Genomic DNA, 17248 nt, shown 5'->3' with positions numbered 1-17248 from the left:
GCAAGCTCCGCCTCCCGGGTTCACGCCATTCTCCTGCCTCAGCCTCCCAAGTAGCTGGGACCACAGGCGCCCGCCACCCCGCCCGGCTAAGTTTTTGTATTTTTAGTAGAGAGGGGGTTTCACCGTGTTAGCCAGGATGGTCTCGATCTCCTGACCTCGTGATCCACCCGCCTCGCCTCCCAAAGTGCTGGATTACAGGCGTGAGCCACCGCACCCAGCCCAGGATATTCTTTTTTTATTGAAATAGAGTCTCACTCTGTCACCCAGGCTGGAGTGCAGTTTGGTGCGATCTCGGCTCACTGCAGCCTCCACCTCCCAGATTCAAGCGATGCTCCTGCCTCAGCCTCCCAAGTAACTGGGATTACAGGCACCCGTCACCACGCTTGACCAATTTTTTGTATTTTAGGTAGAGATGGGGTTTCACCATGTTGGCCAGGCTGATCTCGAACTCGTGACCTCAAGTGATGCATGCATCTGCCTTGGCCTCCCAAAGTGCTGGGATTACAGGTGTCAGCCACCGTGCCCAGTCAGGATGTTCTTATTCTGAGGAAATTTAGTCTGGTGGTTGATAGCTTAAGTGTCCAGAGTCCAGCAGCCTTTGTTTGAGTCCTGGCTGCACTGTTGCAAGCCTCAGTTTCTTCCCCTGTAAAACGGAGGCGGTGTGACTGGCAGAGAGTATGGGAGGTGCCACGGGACAGGTGTAGGCGGCGCCTGTGTTGCCCCAGGATCTTCACCTCTCGTCAGTAGTTCCATTTGTGAGAACGTGCTCATGGGATACCCAAAAAATGTATTAGGGACATTTTTAGACCGATTTCAAAGTTCAGAGAGTCATTGATGAATCCTTAGGTGCTCATCCCCCGCCTCAGTGGTTATGAACACAGGGCCAAACTTGTATTCTGCCCGCTTCTGCCCCGCTTTGCGTCCCCCACAATCCCGATGAAAGCTTGCAGACATTACCTGGGAGTCCGGCTCTTACTGAGTCAAGTCCACATGGTCAGGTAGTAGTCTCGGGCCAGGCATGTTCCAGGGGGTGCCCAGCGCTGCCGACCCAGTGCCCATGGCCAAGAGGTCGTCTACAGCAACTTCCCACAGTCGCCCAGCATCCCGTGGGCTAGGTGTGTCACCTAAGCACATGCTAGAAACATGTATGCAGCTAATTAGACTTCATCCCCAGTGAACACTGAAGCTGCATTGCCCGGGCATTTTGAAGATGGCTCACTTGCCATCACCCGGTGGTGACAGGGGCCTCTGATTTTTACCCGTGTCTAGATGGCTTCCCAGTTACGACTCTTCGATCCCCAGCTGAAAGAGAAGCCGGAAGAGGAGTCCTTGGCCGCACCCACGTGGCTGGTTCACCTGCAGCAGGTGGAGCAGCAGATCAAGGTACAGCCTTGGCTTGGGGTGGTCCTGAGGCATCTGGTGAGGTGGCTTCTGTCCCTGTTATGTCCACACTGAAAGTATGTATCTAAAGACAGTATAACTGCGATTGTGTGCCTATGAGAATTCCCCAATTCCCCAGAAAGGGCGTTGAGTGCCTCCTGTCCTGAAGTAGGGACACAGCAAGCATGGTGGTGGCGGGTGGGCGGCGCTGCCGTGCGGCCACAGGTGGCTTCCACAGGGCAGGCCTTGTTCTCCCTCAGGAGGGGGCTGGAGTATGGCATCAGGACGGAGCCTTCCCGCAGCAGTGTCCCAGCACGCCGAGCTCTGAGGTGGAGCAGGACGGGGCAGGACTCAGTCAGCCAGCGGCCCTGGGGATCGCCAACCCGCTGCTGGCCGTGCCCGTGCCGAGCCCTGAGCACTCGAGCCCCAGCGTGCGGCTGCTGCCCTCAGGTGAGCCCAGGTGCGCGGCTGCTGCCCTTGGACAGGCCCCGGCTTCCTGCTGGCTGAGCTGTGGTCTGCGCCCTTGCCTCCTGGAGAACTGCTTTCAGATGCGGACTGTTTGAGGCAGCGTCTCGCACCACCACGGTGGTTGTGGGTCTCCTCGGTCTCCTTCCTCTTCCCTTCATGCTTCCTCCCTGCTGAGATGGAGGCTGATGGCTTTCCATGTCCATAAATACCCGTGTGCTGGCGACACTGCCCTGCGTGCCCGCTGTCTGCTCAGCCTCCTTGCTCAGCCTCCCTGCTCAGCCTCCCTGCTCAGCCTCCCTGCTTGCTTCTTCGGGAGCCGCAGCCGCACCGTGTCGGGGCAGCACCCTCGGCTGTGCTCCTCTGAAGCCTGCTTCTCCCAGTCGGCCCCATCGGAGGAAGGGCCAGCCCAGAGCTGCAGGGAGTCAAGTCCAGATGCCCTCCTCTCACATGCTCCTTGGCTTCCTTCGTCAGTGAACCTCACCAGCACAGCCTGCACGCAGGGCCGCATGCCTGGACGAGCATGGCTCCTTACTGCTCGCCTCCTGCTTCTTCCCCAGACCCTCCAGGGTCTCCGTCTCACCTGAGGACAAGCCAGGGTCTTCACAGTGGCCACAGGCCCTCTGGGGTCAGCCCTAAGCGCTCCTGCCCTGGTGCTGTGTGGACTCCCATGCTATGGACCAGCCACACTCCTGATTTGGGCCCACTGCCTCGCTGCCCACCCTCCCTGCCTGACGTCCACTCTGCATCGTCCTCAGACACCGTTACCACGTCCTGGTTGATTGCTCTCCTTAGTGCTTGCTCTTCTTACTCAGTTCATCTGTCCTGACCCCCGTGAGGACCCAGCATTTCTTTTGTTCTTGAAGCATCCAGGGCCCAGCATGGTGCTGGCAGGCAGCAGCCCTCCCAGGTTTTATGTCGAGTCGGAAGAATGAATGAATGAATGAGTGGCCTGTTTGACCACTGACCGTGGAGGAGGGGACTCGAGTCTAGCAGAACTCTGTGCCAGACGGTCGCTGTGGGCTTGCGCTTGGGCTGGGCCATGCCCAGGAGCCCACGTGACACTCTGACTGCACTAGTGTTCCTCCTGCCCCCACCCCTAGCAAAGGAAGCGAATGTTCTGCTTTTCTCCAAGCCACTGATGGTTCAGCGCGGTGGTGATTTCAGGGCTCTTTGTTCCGTTGGGCCTGTCTTGTAACAGAAATGGAGCTGTACAGTCACTTGCCATAAACATGTTGAGTATCAGCTCCTTCCAGTGACTCAAGCTACCCTCAGTAACCCCAGACCTCTTCTCCACTGTTCCCATGCAGCTCTGCAGACGCTCCCTGACGGCCCGTTGGCCAGTCCTGCCAGGGTGCCAATGTTCCCAGTGCCCCTGCCCCCGGGGCCCCTGGAGCCGGGTCCTGGCTGTGTGACCCCAGGGTCTGCACTTGGCTTCCCGGAGCCCTCCAGGCCTGATCCTGCAACTCTGTGCCCCGGCCCTGGCCTCCCGCCTGGTGTGCCACCTCTGCAGGAAAGGAGACACTTGCTCCAGGAAGCCAGGAGCCCAGACCCAGGTGGGGCTGCAGAGATGCTGTCTTGAGAGCAGAAGCAGGATTGGGTGTGGTGTTTGTGGGAATTGGTGGAAGAGACTGAAGTTATTTGAGCTTGAAACAATTTACGTTACTTGTCTTAATGTAGACCAAACATTCTGGAAGTTACAGACTGGATGGGTTCAGAGTCTCACTACGATAGTAGTGTTAATGCCAGTTTCTTTTGTAACTTGGCTTTTTGTTATGATATGAAGCTTAAATGGCCATTTGGGGCAGGGCACGGTGGCCATGGGTCTCCTGGGATCTGTCTTCAGACGGCCCTCCTGACCTCAGCCTGGTGAGACAGACAGGGGCAGGTCATGAACTTCTGTCTGGAAGTTGATTTGGTGGATCTTGTCCCTGGTCTGTGTCTACGTCTATATGTGTATATATGGACAAAGCAAAACACAGGCCTAGCTTTTTTTTTTTTTTCCCCCGAGACGGAGTCTCACTCTGTCGCCCAGGCTGGAGTGCAGTGGCTGGATCTCAACTCACTGCAAGCTCCGCCTCCCGGCTTCCCGCCATTCTCCTGCCTCAGCCTCCCGAGTAGCTGGGACTACAGGCGCCCGCCACCTCGCCTGGCTAGTTTTTTGTATTTTTTTTTAGTAGAGACGGGGTTTCACCGTGTTAGCCAGGATGGTCTCGATCTCCTGACCTCGTGATCCACCCGTCTCGGCCTCCCAAAGTGCTGGGATTACAGGCTTGAGCCACCGCGCCCGGCCAGGCCTAACTTTAAAAATAAAAGAGTGCACGCATGTGGGACGATGTTCAGTCTTGGTTTCTGCAAATCATGCTGGTGTGGCGGTAGCTGGGTGGGAAGGCGGTGTGCCTGTTGATCTGTGTGCCACACACACGTCCCGCCGCCTCGTGACCGAGATCACAGTTGCTTTCTTTCCCGTTGACAGGGATCGTGCCGCCGGAGGCACCTGTTGGAAACTCCCTTTCTGAGCTAAGTGAAGAAAATTTTGGTGGAAAATTTGCTACTCTGGTACGTTGTCACATTTTCTTAAACTATTTGTTTTCCATAAAGTTCATCGAGTGGGCACCCAGACTCCTTGCTGAGTTATAAGTAGGAGGATGGTAGTGAGGACTATGAAATTGTTTCTAAAATTGTTTCTTAAAGCGGAAGTGCTTCTAAATAGCTTTCATCCTTAAAATATGAAGAGTTGGTCAAAACGCTGGTAGGGAAAGACGGGAAAGAGAGAATTCAGTAGTATAAAAACAGTTACTTTAAGTAGAAGAAATACCCAAATATCGTGAAGTTTCCTTATTATTTTTAATTCTTCCGAAATGGGCACCTTCTCTGAATTCTACATCTCTTTTTCTTTTTGTATTTTTGAGACGGCATCCCGCTCCGTTGTCCAGGCTGGAGTGCAGTGGTGCGATCTCGGCTCACCGCAACCTCCACCTCCCAGGTTCAAGCAGTTCTCTGCCTCAGCCTCCCAAGTAGCTGGGATTCCAGGCATGTGCCACCACACCCAGCTAATTTTTGTATTTTTAGTAGAGACGGGGTTTCATCATGTTGGCCAGGCTGGTCTTAAATTCCTGACCTCATGATCCAGCCACCTCGGCCTCCCAAAGTGCTGGGATTACGGGTGTGAGCCACCAAGCCTGACCTTTTTTTTTTTTCCCCCCTAAGACCTAGTCTCATTCTGTCACCCAGGCTGGAGTGCAGTGGCGCCATCTTGTCCACTGCAACCTCCGTCTCCCAGGTTCAAGCGATTCTCCTGCCTCAGCCTCCCAGGTAGCTGGGACTATAGGCATGTGCCACCATGCCTGGCTAAATTTTTGTATTTTTTGGTAGCGACGGGGTTTTGCCATGTTAGCCAGGCTAGTCTCGAACTCCTGACTTTAAGTGATCTGCCCGCCTCAGCCTCCCAAAGTGCTGGGATTATAGGTGTGAGCCATTGTACCTGGACATCTCTTTTTCTTTTTTTTTTTCTTTTTTTTTTTTTCTTGAGATGGAGTTTCACTCTGTTTCCTGGGCTGGAGTGCAGTGGTGCGATCTTGGCTCACTGCATCCTCCACCTCCCAGGTTTAAGCAGTTCTCTGCCTCAGCCTCCTGAGTAGCTGGGATTGCAGGCGCCCACCACCACACCCAGCTCATTTTTTTTTTTTTTTGTATTTTTAGTAGAGATGGGGTTTCACCATCTCGGCCAGGCTGATCTTGAACTCCTGACCTTGTGATCCACCCGCCTCAGCCTCCCAAAGTGTTGGGATTACAGGTGTGAGCCACCGCGCCCGGCCGGGTCATCTCTTTTTCTACAGTAGAATTTCTTTTCTAATTTTTTTATCTCACAAGATATCCTGGAATATAGAATTTCTAACATTTTCACTGGTTTTCCTGAAAGTGAGATTTATCTGATTAGACATGTTTGGTATAAGATGGTTGCTTTTATACAGACCGCATTCTGGAACCTTCTTTACTCATACCCAGCCCTTCCTGGGCATCCCATCAGTAGGCGATTGCTATAGTTTGAACTTGCATTCGGTGTTTTACCCTTTAAAATACTGTGTCCCTGGAAAAGTAAAAGTGAGGGTTGAGCTATTAAAAACTGGGACTTGACCCAGGAATAAATATTTTTAAAAATCATTGTATCTTTGCGAATGCCCATCGCCCCACTCTGGCCAGTCTTCCCTCGGTGTGTGCTCACGCTCCATTTCTTCTAGCCCGGAATCTCCGTCGAGGGTCCGCGTTTGCATTCTGAGTGCTGAGTGCTCCCAGACAGAGCTGCTTATTAAGTGCTGCTGGCTTTTCTCTAGTCAGGCCAGGCAGAGGCTCCAGGAGGCCCAGTCAGGGGGCTGCTTTCCCCAGCCCCCTCCCTGACTCCCACTGGGCACCAGAGTCATGTGGCCTCTCAGTGACATATTTAGGGAACACGCCTGGGGAATCGCGTCCCCACTGTCTTTCGGTTCCTGTGTGAGGAACCCCAGGATAGCCTGTTCTGCGTTGCCTTGCGACAGGCCCCCTCGAGGACGGCGCCAGACTCAGAGGCCCCCCCAGGGTGGGATCGTGCCGACTCGGGTCCCACGCAGCCACCTCTGTCTCTCCCACCCGCTCCCGAAACGAAGAGAGCCGGACAAGCAGCCAAGAAAGAGACGAAGGAACCTAAGAAGGTAGTACAGCCTGCCCCCGGTGCGCCCAGCGGCCGGCAGCATCTGGGCAGGAGGCATGCTTCCTAGAGCGCCGGCCTCTTAATTCAGCACACATGCAGACAGCCTCCTGATACAAACAGCTGAGTGTCTGCAGTGCGCACGGCATGATGAGTGTCTGTGTATTTGTGCCTTCAGATAATAGGATAATAGCCCACCCAGGTCAGCATGGGGACACAGTCCGGCCCCCAGAGGTCCCCTCTGGCCATTACCTGTCAGACCTACCCACAAGGGACCAGACGGCAGCCGCTCCTTTGTCGTTGTGGTGTGTGCCTGCTGCCGGCTCACGGACTCTCCCAGTCGTGGACTTTGGGACTGCTTTCAGTGTGGGGCTGGGATCATTCAGGCCCCGGGAGCCTCCTGTCCAGTCTCTTGGTGAATGTGCTTGTTTTCCTTAGGTGTGCGCTGGGGAGGGGAGGGTTTAGGTCGCAGGACGAGCGTGTGTTCAGCTTTAGGAGACACTGCTGAACAGTTGTCTTAAATGGTTGGTTGGACCAAGTCACACGTCCTGCAGCAGAGGACAAGGGCCCCAGATATCCCTCGCCTTCACGAATACTGGGCAGTGCCAGTTCTTCAACTTAGCCATTGTGCTGGGACTGATGACATCTTGTGTCTTACTCTGCATCTCCCCAGCGAGGTGTGATGCTGGGCACCTTCTTGTGTCCTTGTTACCATCTCACTGCCCTTTTGGGGCAGTCCTTGTTCAAGTCTCTATCCGTTTTTTTGTTTGTTGTTTTTTTTTCCCATAAAGATGGGGTCTCACTATGTTGCCCAGGCTGGTCTCAAGCTTCTGGGCCCAAGTGATCCTCCCGCCTCATAGCTAGGACTGCAGTTGCAGCCACCGCCCCTGACTTTCCTCTCCATTTTCAATGGTGATCTCTTAATGACTCGCAGGAGTCCTTTCTGTATTGTGGATATAAGTCCTCTTTTAGGGGTATTGATTGTGATATCGTCTCCCAATCTGTAGATTGTCTTTTCACCTGTGATGGTATCTTTTACCCCAGCACTCTGGGAGGCCGGGCGCGGCAGCTCACGCCTGTCACACCAGCACTCTGGGAGGCCGAGGCAAGCGGATCATGCAAGATCAGCCTGGCCAAGATGGTGAAACCCAATCTCTACTAAAAATACAAAAATTAGCTGTGCATAGCGGTGGGCGCCTGTAATCCCAGCTACCCGGGAGACTGAGGCATAGAACTGCTTGAACCCAGGAGGCAGAGGTTGCAGTGCACCAAGATCCAGCCTGGGCAACAGAGCAAGACTCTGTCTCAAAAAACACAAACAAAAATGAAGTGCATCATGTGAAGAATAAAGTAAAATTTCCTAATAACCAAATTCTCCACGCATGGGAAACACAGAGGGGCCGTGTCTGCCTCTGACACACACTGACTTGGACAGCCTGCCTTCCACTTCTCAAAGGGGAGGATGTCGGAAGCTTTCTCAGTGTTCAGACATAAAAAGCTCATGAAGGCACGTTACTCTTCTGATCTATTTAAATTTACAGTAAAATACACATAACAAAATGCACCATTTTAACCATTTTCTGAGTGCACAGTTCTGTGGCACTGAGTACATCCACACTGTTGTGTTACCATCACCACCGTCCGTCTCCAGAACGTTCTCACCTTCCCATTCTCACCTTCCCAGACAGAAACTCTGTCCCCTTGAACGGAGCAGCAACTCCTGGTTCCCTCCCACTTCCATTCTCCTGGTTTCTCTGTGGATCTGGCGACTCGGGGGCCTCACAGAAGTGGGTCCCGTAGAATTTGTCTTTTTGTATCTGGCTGATTTCATGGAACATAGTGTTTTCAAAGTTTTTCTTGTGGTTTTTATATTTAGGGTGAATCCTGGTTCTCTCGTTGGCTACCTGGGAAGAAAAAGACAGAAGCTTATTTGCCAGATGACAAGAACAAATCGGTGAGTGCTGTCGAATACGGCACGGGACGTCCGAGGAACTGTAATGGTTTTTCTGTCACTTTCAGAGCAGACCTGAGTAGGTGTTTCCTGAAGTTTTGAAGTGTCATCATTAATCAGATTCTAATTCTGTTTAGCTTCAGTCTACTGACCTTTTTTCTTTTTAAAATCTTGGCAGATTGTTTGGGATGAAAAGAAAAACCAGTGGGTGAATTTGAATGAGCCAGAAGAGGAGGTAAATTGTCATTTTAGTTCCCGTTGGGTGTGAGGTGTGAGTGGAGGGAACAGCTTCGTGCGGCCCTGTGCTATTTGGGTGGCTGCTGCTCCTTGTGGAGCGTCCTGACTGCCATCCCAATGGGTTTCTGGTGCACGCAGTGGTGTCTGAAGCTGCGTTTCCCTCTGCAGAAGAAAGCCCCGCCCCCGCCTCCAACCTCGCTGCCCAAGGCTGTTCAGGCTGCGCCGCCGGGTCTCGCAGGGCCTGCTGGAGCCCCGGTGAACATGTTCTCTAGAAGAGCAGGTAAGGGTGGCCTTGGAGTGGGAGCTTGCTTGAACGACTAACTCTCCGAGAGAGGCCAACGTGTAGCTGTTGTGCGTGGGGAGGAGGTGATGGGTGTCGCACCGTGGAAGGTAACGCTGGTGTCACGAGGCGGAAGCCTTGGGGACGAGCGCGGCTCTCCAGAGCATTACGTGGCTCCACAGCCGTCTGCGTTGACAAGCTGTGGGCACAGCCATGTCCGTGCAGAAGCAGAGGGCCTGTGCCACAGTGGGGTGAGATAGGGAACCACCCCAAGGCCAAAAGCCAAAACACATCTGCGTGTAGAAAGGTGTCCTCGTCAGGGTTGGGCCACGACGTGGCTTCCGGCATGTCCCTGCGTGCTTTTGCTCTGACACAGTGAGCACTGGAGGCCGCCTGGCGCATTCGCCTCAATTTGCTTCCCTCCCCTTTGCAGCCGGAAGCAGAGCTCGCTACGTGGACGTCCTGAACCCAAGTGGGACCCAGCGGAACGAGCCGGCTCTTGCTCCTGCGGACTTTGTCGCTCCACTCGCGCCACTCCCGATTCCTTCCAACTTGTTTGTGCCGAGCCCAGGTAGGCAGTACAAGCACCAGCCCCATTCTCTTGACCTTTGACCCTCTTTCTGTGAGTCTCTCCTAAATGTCCTGTTAAAAGAATGACCTGGCCAGCCCGCAGGGAGCCTGGGGTTGGTTTGTGGTTTTTTTATGATTTGCCTGATTCTGCGTGTGCCGTGTGTGCAGCACGAAACTCTCTTCCTCTCTGGGTGTCTTCAGTGAGACCCCAGGGATGTTCTGGATGGAATCATGACCTCCTCGCTCTCTCATCCCCAGATGCAGAAGAACCACAGCCTCCAGACGGGACTGGCAGGGAAGGGCCTGCACCAGCTAGGGGCCTGGCCAATCTAGAGCCTGCCCCAGAGCCCACGGTGAGTGGGTGCCGTGGGAAAGAGGGGAAGGGTACCCAGCGAGGAGTCACCTCCCCATCCTGCCAGATAGGGCCTTGCCTTCTGCAAGTCAGTACCCAGTGTGTACGCAGAGAGTGTTCTGTCTGAAATGCCTCACACTTGTGTATGATAGAGACGGCAGGTAGAACGCGTGGTGCCAGGCGGGACAGAGCTGTGTGGGAAGACCGAGATCTGGGGATGGTGACGGTGATGATTGCTCAGCACGGCGAATGTGCTTAAAACTTAAAAATGATTAAAGTGGCAAATTTTATGGTATGTGTATTTTATAATTTTTAAAATTGGAAAAAATAAAATTAAGTTAAAGAGAAATTATCTACCAATAATAAAAGTTAAGTATATGTTCCTCCACAAAAAAAAAGCGGGGGGAGGCCGGGCACGGTGGCTCAAGCCTGTAATCCCAGCACTTTGGGAGGCCAAGACGGGTGGATCACGAGGTCAGGAGATGAGACCTTCCTGGCTAACACAGTGAAACCCCATCTCTACTAAAAATTACAAAAAAAATTAGCCGGGTGACGTGGCAGGCGCCTGTAGTCCGAGCTACTCGGGAGGCTGAGGCAGGAGAATGGCATGGACCCGGGAGGCGGAGCTTGCAGTGAGCTGATATCTGGCCACTCTACTCCAGCCTGGGTGACAGAGCGAGACTCCGTCTCAAAACAAAAAAAAAAAATGACTCCCATGTGAAGTAGAATAGCTCTGACCAGCTGGGAGTGGTGGCTCACGCCTGTAATCCCAGCTTTTTGGGAGGCCAAGGTGGGCGGGTCAATTGAGGTCAGGAGTTCGAGACCAGCCTGGCCATCATGGTGAAACCCTGTCTCTACTAAAAACAAAATTTAGCTGGGTGTGGTGGCAGGTGCCTGTAATCCCAGCTACTCAGGAGGCTGAGGCAGAAGAATCGTTTGGACCCAGGAGGCGGAGCTTGCAGTGAGCTGAGATTGCACCACTGCACTCCAGCCTGGGTGACAGAGCGAGACTCCATCTCAAAAAAAAAAAAAGAACAGCTCAGACTGCACTCTCTACAGGGGGAGTGGGACAGGCCTGGGCCTAATCCTGTTCTCCATTCATCAGCTGTGTAAAGCATGGAACAGTCACTCACCTCTCTAAGCCTCAGTTTTCCTCTCTGTAAAATGGGAATAACACTATCCCCAGATTGCAAGCCTGTCATAGACACACAGGCAACTGGGAGAGAGCTGTGGGGGTCCAGAGCCAGCAGGGTTTTGCGGCTGGAGCCACGTGTGAGGCACCTTTCTTGTCACTTCTCTCTGAGGAGTACTTTACGTGGAAGAGGGCGTTTGCAACCCAGGCCAGAACAGCTTCCTATTTTTCGGCCTGGGGTGAGAGGCTTAAATTCCCTGGGATTTGGTTGCTGCAATTCTTCTTTTCCTTGGGAGGTTTTAAGCTCTGCAGCGTCACTCCCTGGCTCTGAACTCCCCTCCTCTAAGCCTGAGGGTTCCCAGGGAGGAGAGGTAAGCAGTGCCGACGCCAGGGCCTCCCACAGCCCAGGCCTCCCCAGCAGCTCACTGTCCAGGTGCCTCTTCCTTTATGGAGGGCGGTACTGGGTAGGAAGAGGCAGTTTAGAAACAAGAGCACCTCAAAGGTGGCGTTCCTGGGGGTAAAAAAAATTGCACTTGTTTTAATAAAACCATTTAGGAGCTTCAGGAAGGGTGAAGGGGTTTGAGTTGTCACCTCAGTCCCGGTCCCCTCCCCTCAACAGCATGGAATCATCTTGAATTGTGAGGTGTCAGGAGGTGAAGCTGGCTTAGGCCAAGGCTGGACTTTTCCTCCCAGCCCTCCCCTGAGATAGTGGTTGTTTCGGGATAACAGCTTTACGTTAAGACAGGAATCTTAAGCTAACACTGGCTTTTTTTCCTTTTGAGTTATATTGATTCTAATGGCATCACAAAGCTTTTGAAATGGAACTGACGGCTTGGATTGGACAGTGACGCGCATGTTGACTTTTGTCCGTGTTTTATGTATGTTCTTGCTGTTTTGTAGCTTTCGCGCTGTAGTTCAATGAGTTCATTATCACGTGAAGTGAGCCAGCATTTTAATCAGGTACCTGTGGCTGGTGGTCCTCACTAACATGAGAGCTGGCCTGTGTCCCTGAGCACGCGGTGCCGGTTCGCCGTGTGTGCTTTGCCACTAACCTCGCCCGTTGTCTCCCTCAGCGTCACGTGACCAAGGGTACAGGGTTCCTTTTTTTTTTTTTTTTTTTTGAGACAGAGTTTCAGTCTTGTTGCCCAGGCTGAAATGCAATGGTGTGATCTCAGCTCACCACAACCTCCATCCACCTCCTGGGTTCAAGCGATTCTCCTGTCTTGGCCTTCCTGAGTAGCTGGGATGACAGGCACCCGCCAGCACGCCCAGCTAATTTTGTATTTTTAGTAGAGACGGGGTTTCTCCATGTTGGTCAGGCTGGTCTCGATCTCCTGACCTCAGGTGATCCGCCCACCTCAGACTCCCAAAATGCTGGGATTACAGCAGTGTTCCCTTAAAGGGGGTTTGCTGTTCAGTATCCACATACACGGGGCGACTGGACCAACCCCGAGGTGTCCTAGCGAATGAGTGGGTTCTGTCATTTTGCTCGAATTGGTTTTTCCAATGACGGGCCTGGGGCGTGGCCTCGCCGTGTGAGTGTTTCCTGGGTCAGGATGCTCTCCTCTGGAAGGAAGATTTCTCCTTTCTGATGAAGCATGAGAACATTGGTTTGAGGCCGGGGCGAGTGCAGCAGTGGCGGTGTCCTGCGGCCAGTGTGGGAGGGAGGTGAACGAACCCTTCATCTTCTGCCTGTCACGGCACAGCTGCAACCGTGGCTCAGCAGAAAGGCTTGCTGTGACCCTTCTGCCTGCAAATGAGAGCTCTGGGCCTCGTGTCATGGCTGGAGCCTTAGGTCTGCAGCCGTGGGCACCTCCTAACCGCCTCGCACGCTCAGCGCCACCTCAGTGCCGTGTGCACCTTCCTGTTGCATGTTCCGGTGCTTAAAACATTGGCTCTGCACGTTGCTTTGATTTTCACCATTTTTCTATGAACCATAAAATAACTAAATCCGGTGTTGCAAGAAGTGCCTTCAGTCTGCTTCTGTAGTTTATTTACAAGTACCGTAAATCCCACGTAGAAGCGGCGTCTGTATCTGCAGTTGAAATGCCAGCTGCTGTGCAGCACAGCCCCGCTGAGGTGACTTCTCTGTGCTTCTCAGGCTCCTGGCGACCTCCCTGCTGCAGGCGGCCCTCCCAGCGGGGCCGTGCCCTTCTACAACCCTGCTCAGCTGGCACAGGTGAGTGACCCTTGCCTTTCTCCATGAGACCCTGACACGTCCACTGACTTCCTGACCGTGCTGCTCGGTGATGGCGGCTTTCTTCCCTAGATTGTCTTTCTCTTTCTTTTTAAAAAATATATATTTATGGCCGGGCACAGTGGCTCACACCTATAATCCCAGCACTTTGGGAGGCTGAGGCGGGCGGATGACAAGGTCAGGAGATAAGACCATCCTGGCTAACACAGTGAAACCCTGTGTTAAATACAAAAGCCCTGTGTTAAAACCCTGTGAAAAATACAAAAAATTAGCCGGGCATGGAGCTTGTAGTGAGCCGAGATTGCGCCACTGCACTCCAGCCTGGGCGACAGAGCGAGACTCCATCTCAAAAAAAAAATATATATATATATATATATACACACACACACACACACACACACACACACATTTATTGAGACAGGGTCTCACTCTGTCGCCCAGGCTGGAGTGTCGTGGTGCAGTCTCTGATCTCAGCTCACTGCAGCCTTAACCTCCTGGGCTGAAGCAATCCTCCTGCCTTGGCCTCCTGAATGGCTGGGACTCCAGGCGCGGTCAGCACACCTGCCAAATTTTTGTATGTTTTGTAGAGACAGGGTCTCACCTTGTTGCCTAGGCTGGTCTTGAACTACTAGGCTCAAGCGATCTTCCCACCTCGGCTTCCCAAAGCGCTGGGATTATAGGCGTGAGCCACCATGCCCAGCTTCTTGCACACCTACTATGTGGCAGTCCACACGGCACTGTGAGGAGCCACACTGGGCCCTCCCCAGCTGCCATTTCTCCCTCTGTGTGGATACTAGGCCCTCAGCGCTCCCCTGTGGGGCCCTTTGTGGACACCAGGCCCTCGGGGCTCCCGTGTGGAGCTCTCTGTGGACACCAGGCCCTCCGTGCTCCTGCATTCGCTTTGCCTTTTCCTAGGTTGCAGTTTGTAAAATGTGCTTAGCTTTCTACTTGTATATCCCTCATTCAGCCCCCAGCTCTGCCACGTCTGCTGTTCTGTCCTCCTGGAGCCCGTGGTCTCTGAGCCAAGTGTGTTCTCTCCTCCCTTGGCCTGGGCACCCGCGTCTGCCTGGAGTGGGTCCCGCAGCTTTGGAATCCTGTGTTGCTGCCTTTCTTAGTTACTCCGTTTGTCTTGGTGACACACATCCTCCAGTAGCTCTTGCTTTTTTTGTATGTTTTTTATTTCTTTTTCCTAGAAGCTGCTTGACAGAAAGGTCCCGGGGTGACTTGGGAGAAGCCTTTCATGTCTGGAGCCGCCTGCCTTCTCCGGCCTCTCTGGCCGGCTGGCTGGTAAAATTCTTGGGCCAAAGTTGCTTTCTTCAGAACTGCAAGTGGCCTTAGGTTTCCTGGTGCCTGTGGTTGCTGAGATTCCAGGTCCATTCTGCCTGCAGCCCCTTTCGGGGTCCTGTTTCCCTGGGACCTGCAGGGCTTCCCCCTCAGCCCCCTTGGGCCTGAATGCATGCCCTTCAGCTGGGGAGTGTTCTAGAATGTTTTCTGCGGTTTCCCTCCCTCAGCCTCGTCTCTCCTCCCCTCTCCCTTGCCTGTGGAGTATAGACTGGCTGTCAGTGGAGGGGAGCCAAGCGGGGGCCGAGGTCTGGGGCATCTTGGGATTCAGCCCCATTGTCACCCCAGCCTGCCCTCACGGCCTCACACACTCTGAGCGCAGGCTTCCTGGGCTGGGGCCCAGCATTCCTGCCCTGGTCCTCCACAAATGAGGCCGAGGCTCCCAGGACCACTCCCTGCAGCTGTCCCTGGCTGTCACCTGCTTTTCGGCATCCAGACTAGTCGACTTTGGTGTTGTCCTGCTTCCTTTACCATGTAGTTAGTGCCTTTACACAAATTCCTTGGCTTTCCCCTCCATGAGGCTTTGCAAGGGAGTAAGAACGGATGCCTGCATTGGCCAGCTGTCTGTACCTGGGGTCCCCGCATCCCCTGCAGTGGCCAGGCCTGGCCACCACTCCTCCCGGGACTCCGGACAGTCAGGCTGGCTCTGCAGAGCCGCTCTGGGTCTCATGGCCCTGACGAAACCGCAGCACCTCCGGGTGACCCTCACAGTAAACACTGATGGTTAAGGACTCGGTGCTTTCAAGGGAGCCCAGGACTTGGCACTGACGTGTCGGTTTCCAGAGGCTTTTAGGAACAAAAACGAAGCCTTCAGCTTGTCGGCGCCAATGGCCCATGCAGTTCATTATGTGGACCAGCCCCTGTCACGCTGCACCCGGGCACTGCCCACCCTGGGGGCAGGCATGCAGAGGTCATGCTGTTGATTTTGTTCCAGGCCTGCGCCACCTCCGGGAGCTCAAGGCTAGGGAGAATTGACCAGAGGAAGCACCTGGTGCAGAACTAGGCTGGTCCTGCTGTGAACTTGCACTTGGAGCCCTGACGCTGCTGTTCTCCCCGAAGAACCCAACCGACCGCTGCGATCTCCGTCCCGCCCCCAGGGAGACACAGCAGTGACTCAGAGCTGGTCCCACGCTGCGCCTCCCTCCTCACCGCCCATCATAATGAATTATTTTGAAAATTGATTCCACCATCCTTTCAGATACTGGATGGAAAGACTGAATCTTTGACTCAGAATTGTTTGCTGAAAAGAATGGTGTGACTTTCTTAGTCATTTAGGATGATTTAAGGATGTAGCATTCCTGGTCATTTAAGAATGTTCATTCGGCTGGAGCTGTCTCTGCCACAGGAGAGCCACACGGTTGGAGCAACCAGGGCCTCTCCAAGCCCAGCTGTGAGTCCCGCACTTCCTTTAAGGTGCTGGGAGCAAAGAGTGACTGTCTGAGGCAAACCCCGACCCTGCTCTGCAGCGTCTGGGCCCTGGCCGTGTTTGCACCTGGCCGAATGTGTGGAGGTGGCTGTGTTCTCAGTCAGCGTCTCCAAGGAGCCTCGGGGTTCCTTCGGCATTAGTTCAGTTTTTGAGAGAGGCCTTAGTTACTGAAGTGAATTTCTTTCCTGTAACAAAGACACTTCCAGCCTCACTTTACTTTCTGTGGCCTGATGAGGACCATGGGTGATTTTGTGCACCCAAAGCACCGGCGACTGCCCACCATGTGGCCCAGTCACTGGGAAGGAGCCCCAGGGAGCCGGCTGTCTGACACGATGGCTCAGGGTGGTCATCCAGGGTGAAAACTGACGGTGTGATGTTTGATTTGGGCTTCATTTTGCGTGTAGGAGCATGGTTAGACTCATTGTGAAGGGGGCTGGATGCAGTTCTCTAAAAGGCTGCACTTTTCCTGGTGCAATCCACGTGACCCACTTTCTCACCTGGGGGACATTGGTTCAGGGGTTGGTAACATCTTGGGGAGAGTATCTTAGCACAGTTTCTTGACAGCTGCTTTGGAACTTACTTCTGCCCCGCGTTTTGCCACACTGAGACTTTGAGTAGCTCCTGGTGGACTCAGCCCTGTTGAACTCAGAGAGGGGCCTCCTCTCACTGACGCAAAGCTTTAAGGCTTCTCTGACTGTTCTGAAAACTCTTCGTATTCTTGTCAAGTCTAAAGAGACTGAAGAAAAGATTTAAATAATAATAAAAATCAGTAGATAATTTCTGTAGGTTCTGCTGGGGAAACATACACTGTCTGGTGTTTTAAATTTAAGTATAGAAATTGTAGAATGTGGAATTAGCACAGGCCCTTCCTGACTTTCTGTTTCACTTGATCATTTAGCCCAGACCACCCAGGATGTTTTCCAAAATGTTTCACAGGTGTGTCCCGCCGGATCCATTTGTCCTTGTCACTTGGAGAAAGGCCAGTCCCTGTGACGGGGCAGCCCTCTCTGTTCCTTGGTCAGCTCCTGTGATTCCTGGGACCTCTTCTGGTCGGCCCTGCCCGCTGTTCTGGGGTCGACTGCCACGACTTTTGATTCAAGAAGCTTCCTCCAGGCGGGAGCGGCTATTTTTCCTAAATGAGAATTGTTACATTGCAAATCGTTGAATAAAATATTTTGCGCTCCTTCAAGCACCTTCACTTGTGGTTCCCTTTGGTTTGTTGGAAGCGAGTGA

General features: G+C 53.5%; 1 protein-coding gene across 8 annotated transcripts in view; it reads left to right on the top strand.

Moving 5' to 3' along the window:
- Window positions 1–17213, top strand: part of SEC16A (SEC16 homolog A, endoplasmic reticulum export factor) — a 45452-nt gene extending 28239 nt beyond the window's left edge. For 7 of the 8 annotated variants that reach the window (XM_008005614.3, XM_008005616.3, XM_037987027.2 and 4 more), the window contains 13 exons: window positions 1270–1383; window positions 1641–1830; window positions 3156–3401; window positions 4322–4404; window positions 6381–6533; window positions 8406–8483; window positions 8659–8715; window positions 8886–8997; window positions 9431–9568; window positions 9826–9920; window positions 11952–12011; window positions 13153–13230; window positions 15524–15697. In XM_008005614.3, the coding sequence (XP_008003805.3) occupies window positions 1270–1383; window positions 1641–1830; window positions 3156–3401; window positions 4322–4404; window positions 6381–6533; window positions 8406–8483; window positions 8659–8715; window positions 8886–8997; window positions 9431–9568; window positions 9826–9920; window positions 11952–12011; window positions 13153–13230; window positions 15524–15592 (1473 nt within the window). In that variant the 3' untranslated portion in view covers window positions 15593–15697. Of the gene's footprint in view, window positions 1–1269; window positions 1384–1640; window positions 1831–3155; window positions 3402–4321; window positions 4405–6380; window positions 6534–8405; window positions 8484–8658; window positions 8716–8885; window positions 8998–9430; window positions 9569–9825; window positions 9921–11951; window positions 12012–13152; window positions 13231–15523 lie in introns of all 8 variants that reach the window. The other variant, XM_037987024.2, reaches the window with a different exon arrangement.
- Window positions 17214–17248: the final 35 nt, after the last annotated feature.

This window comes from Chlorocebus sabaeus, chromosome 12 (assembly GCF_047675955.1).
Source record: "Chlorocebus sabaeus isolate Y175 chromosome 12, mChlSab1.0.hap1, whole genome shotgun sequence".
NCBI lineage: Eukaryota > Metazoa > Chordata > Mammalia > Primates > Cercopithecidae > Chlorocebus > Chlorocebus sabaeus.
The sequence above is the reverse complement of the archived record's forward strand: the minus strand, read 5'-3'. Positions and strand labels throughout refer to the sequence as shown.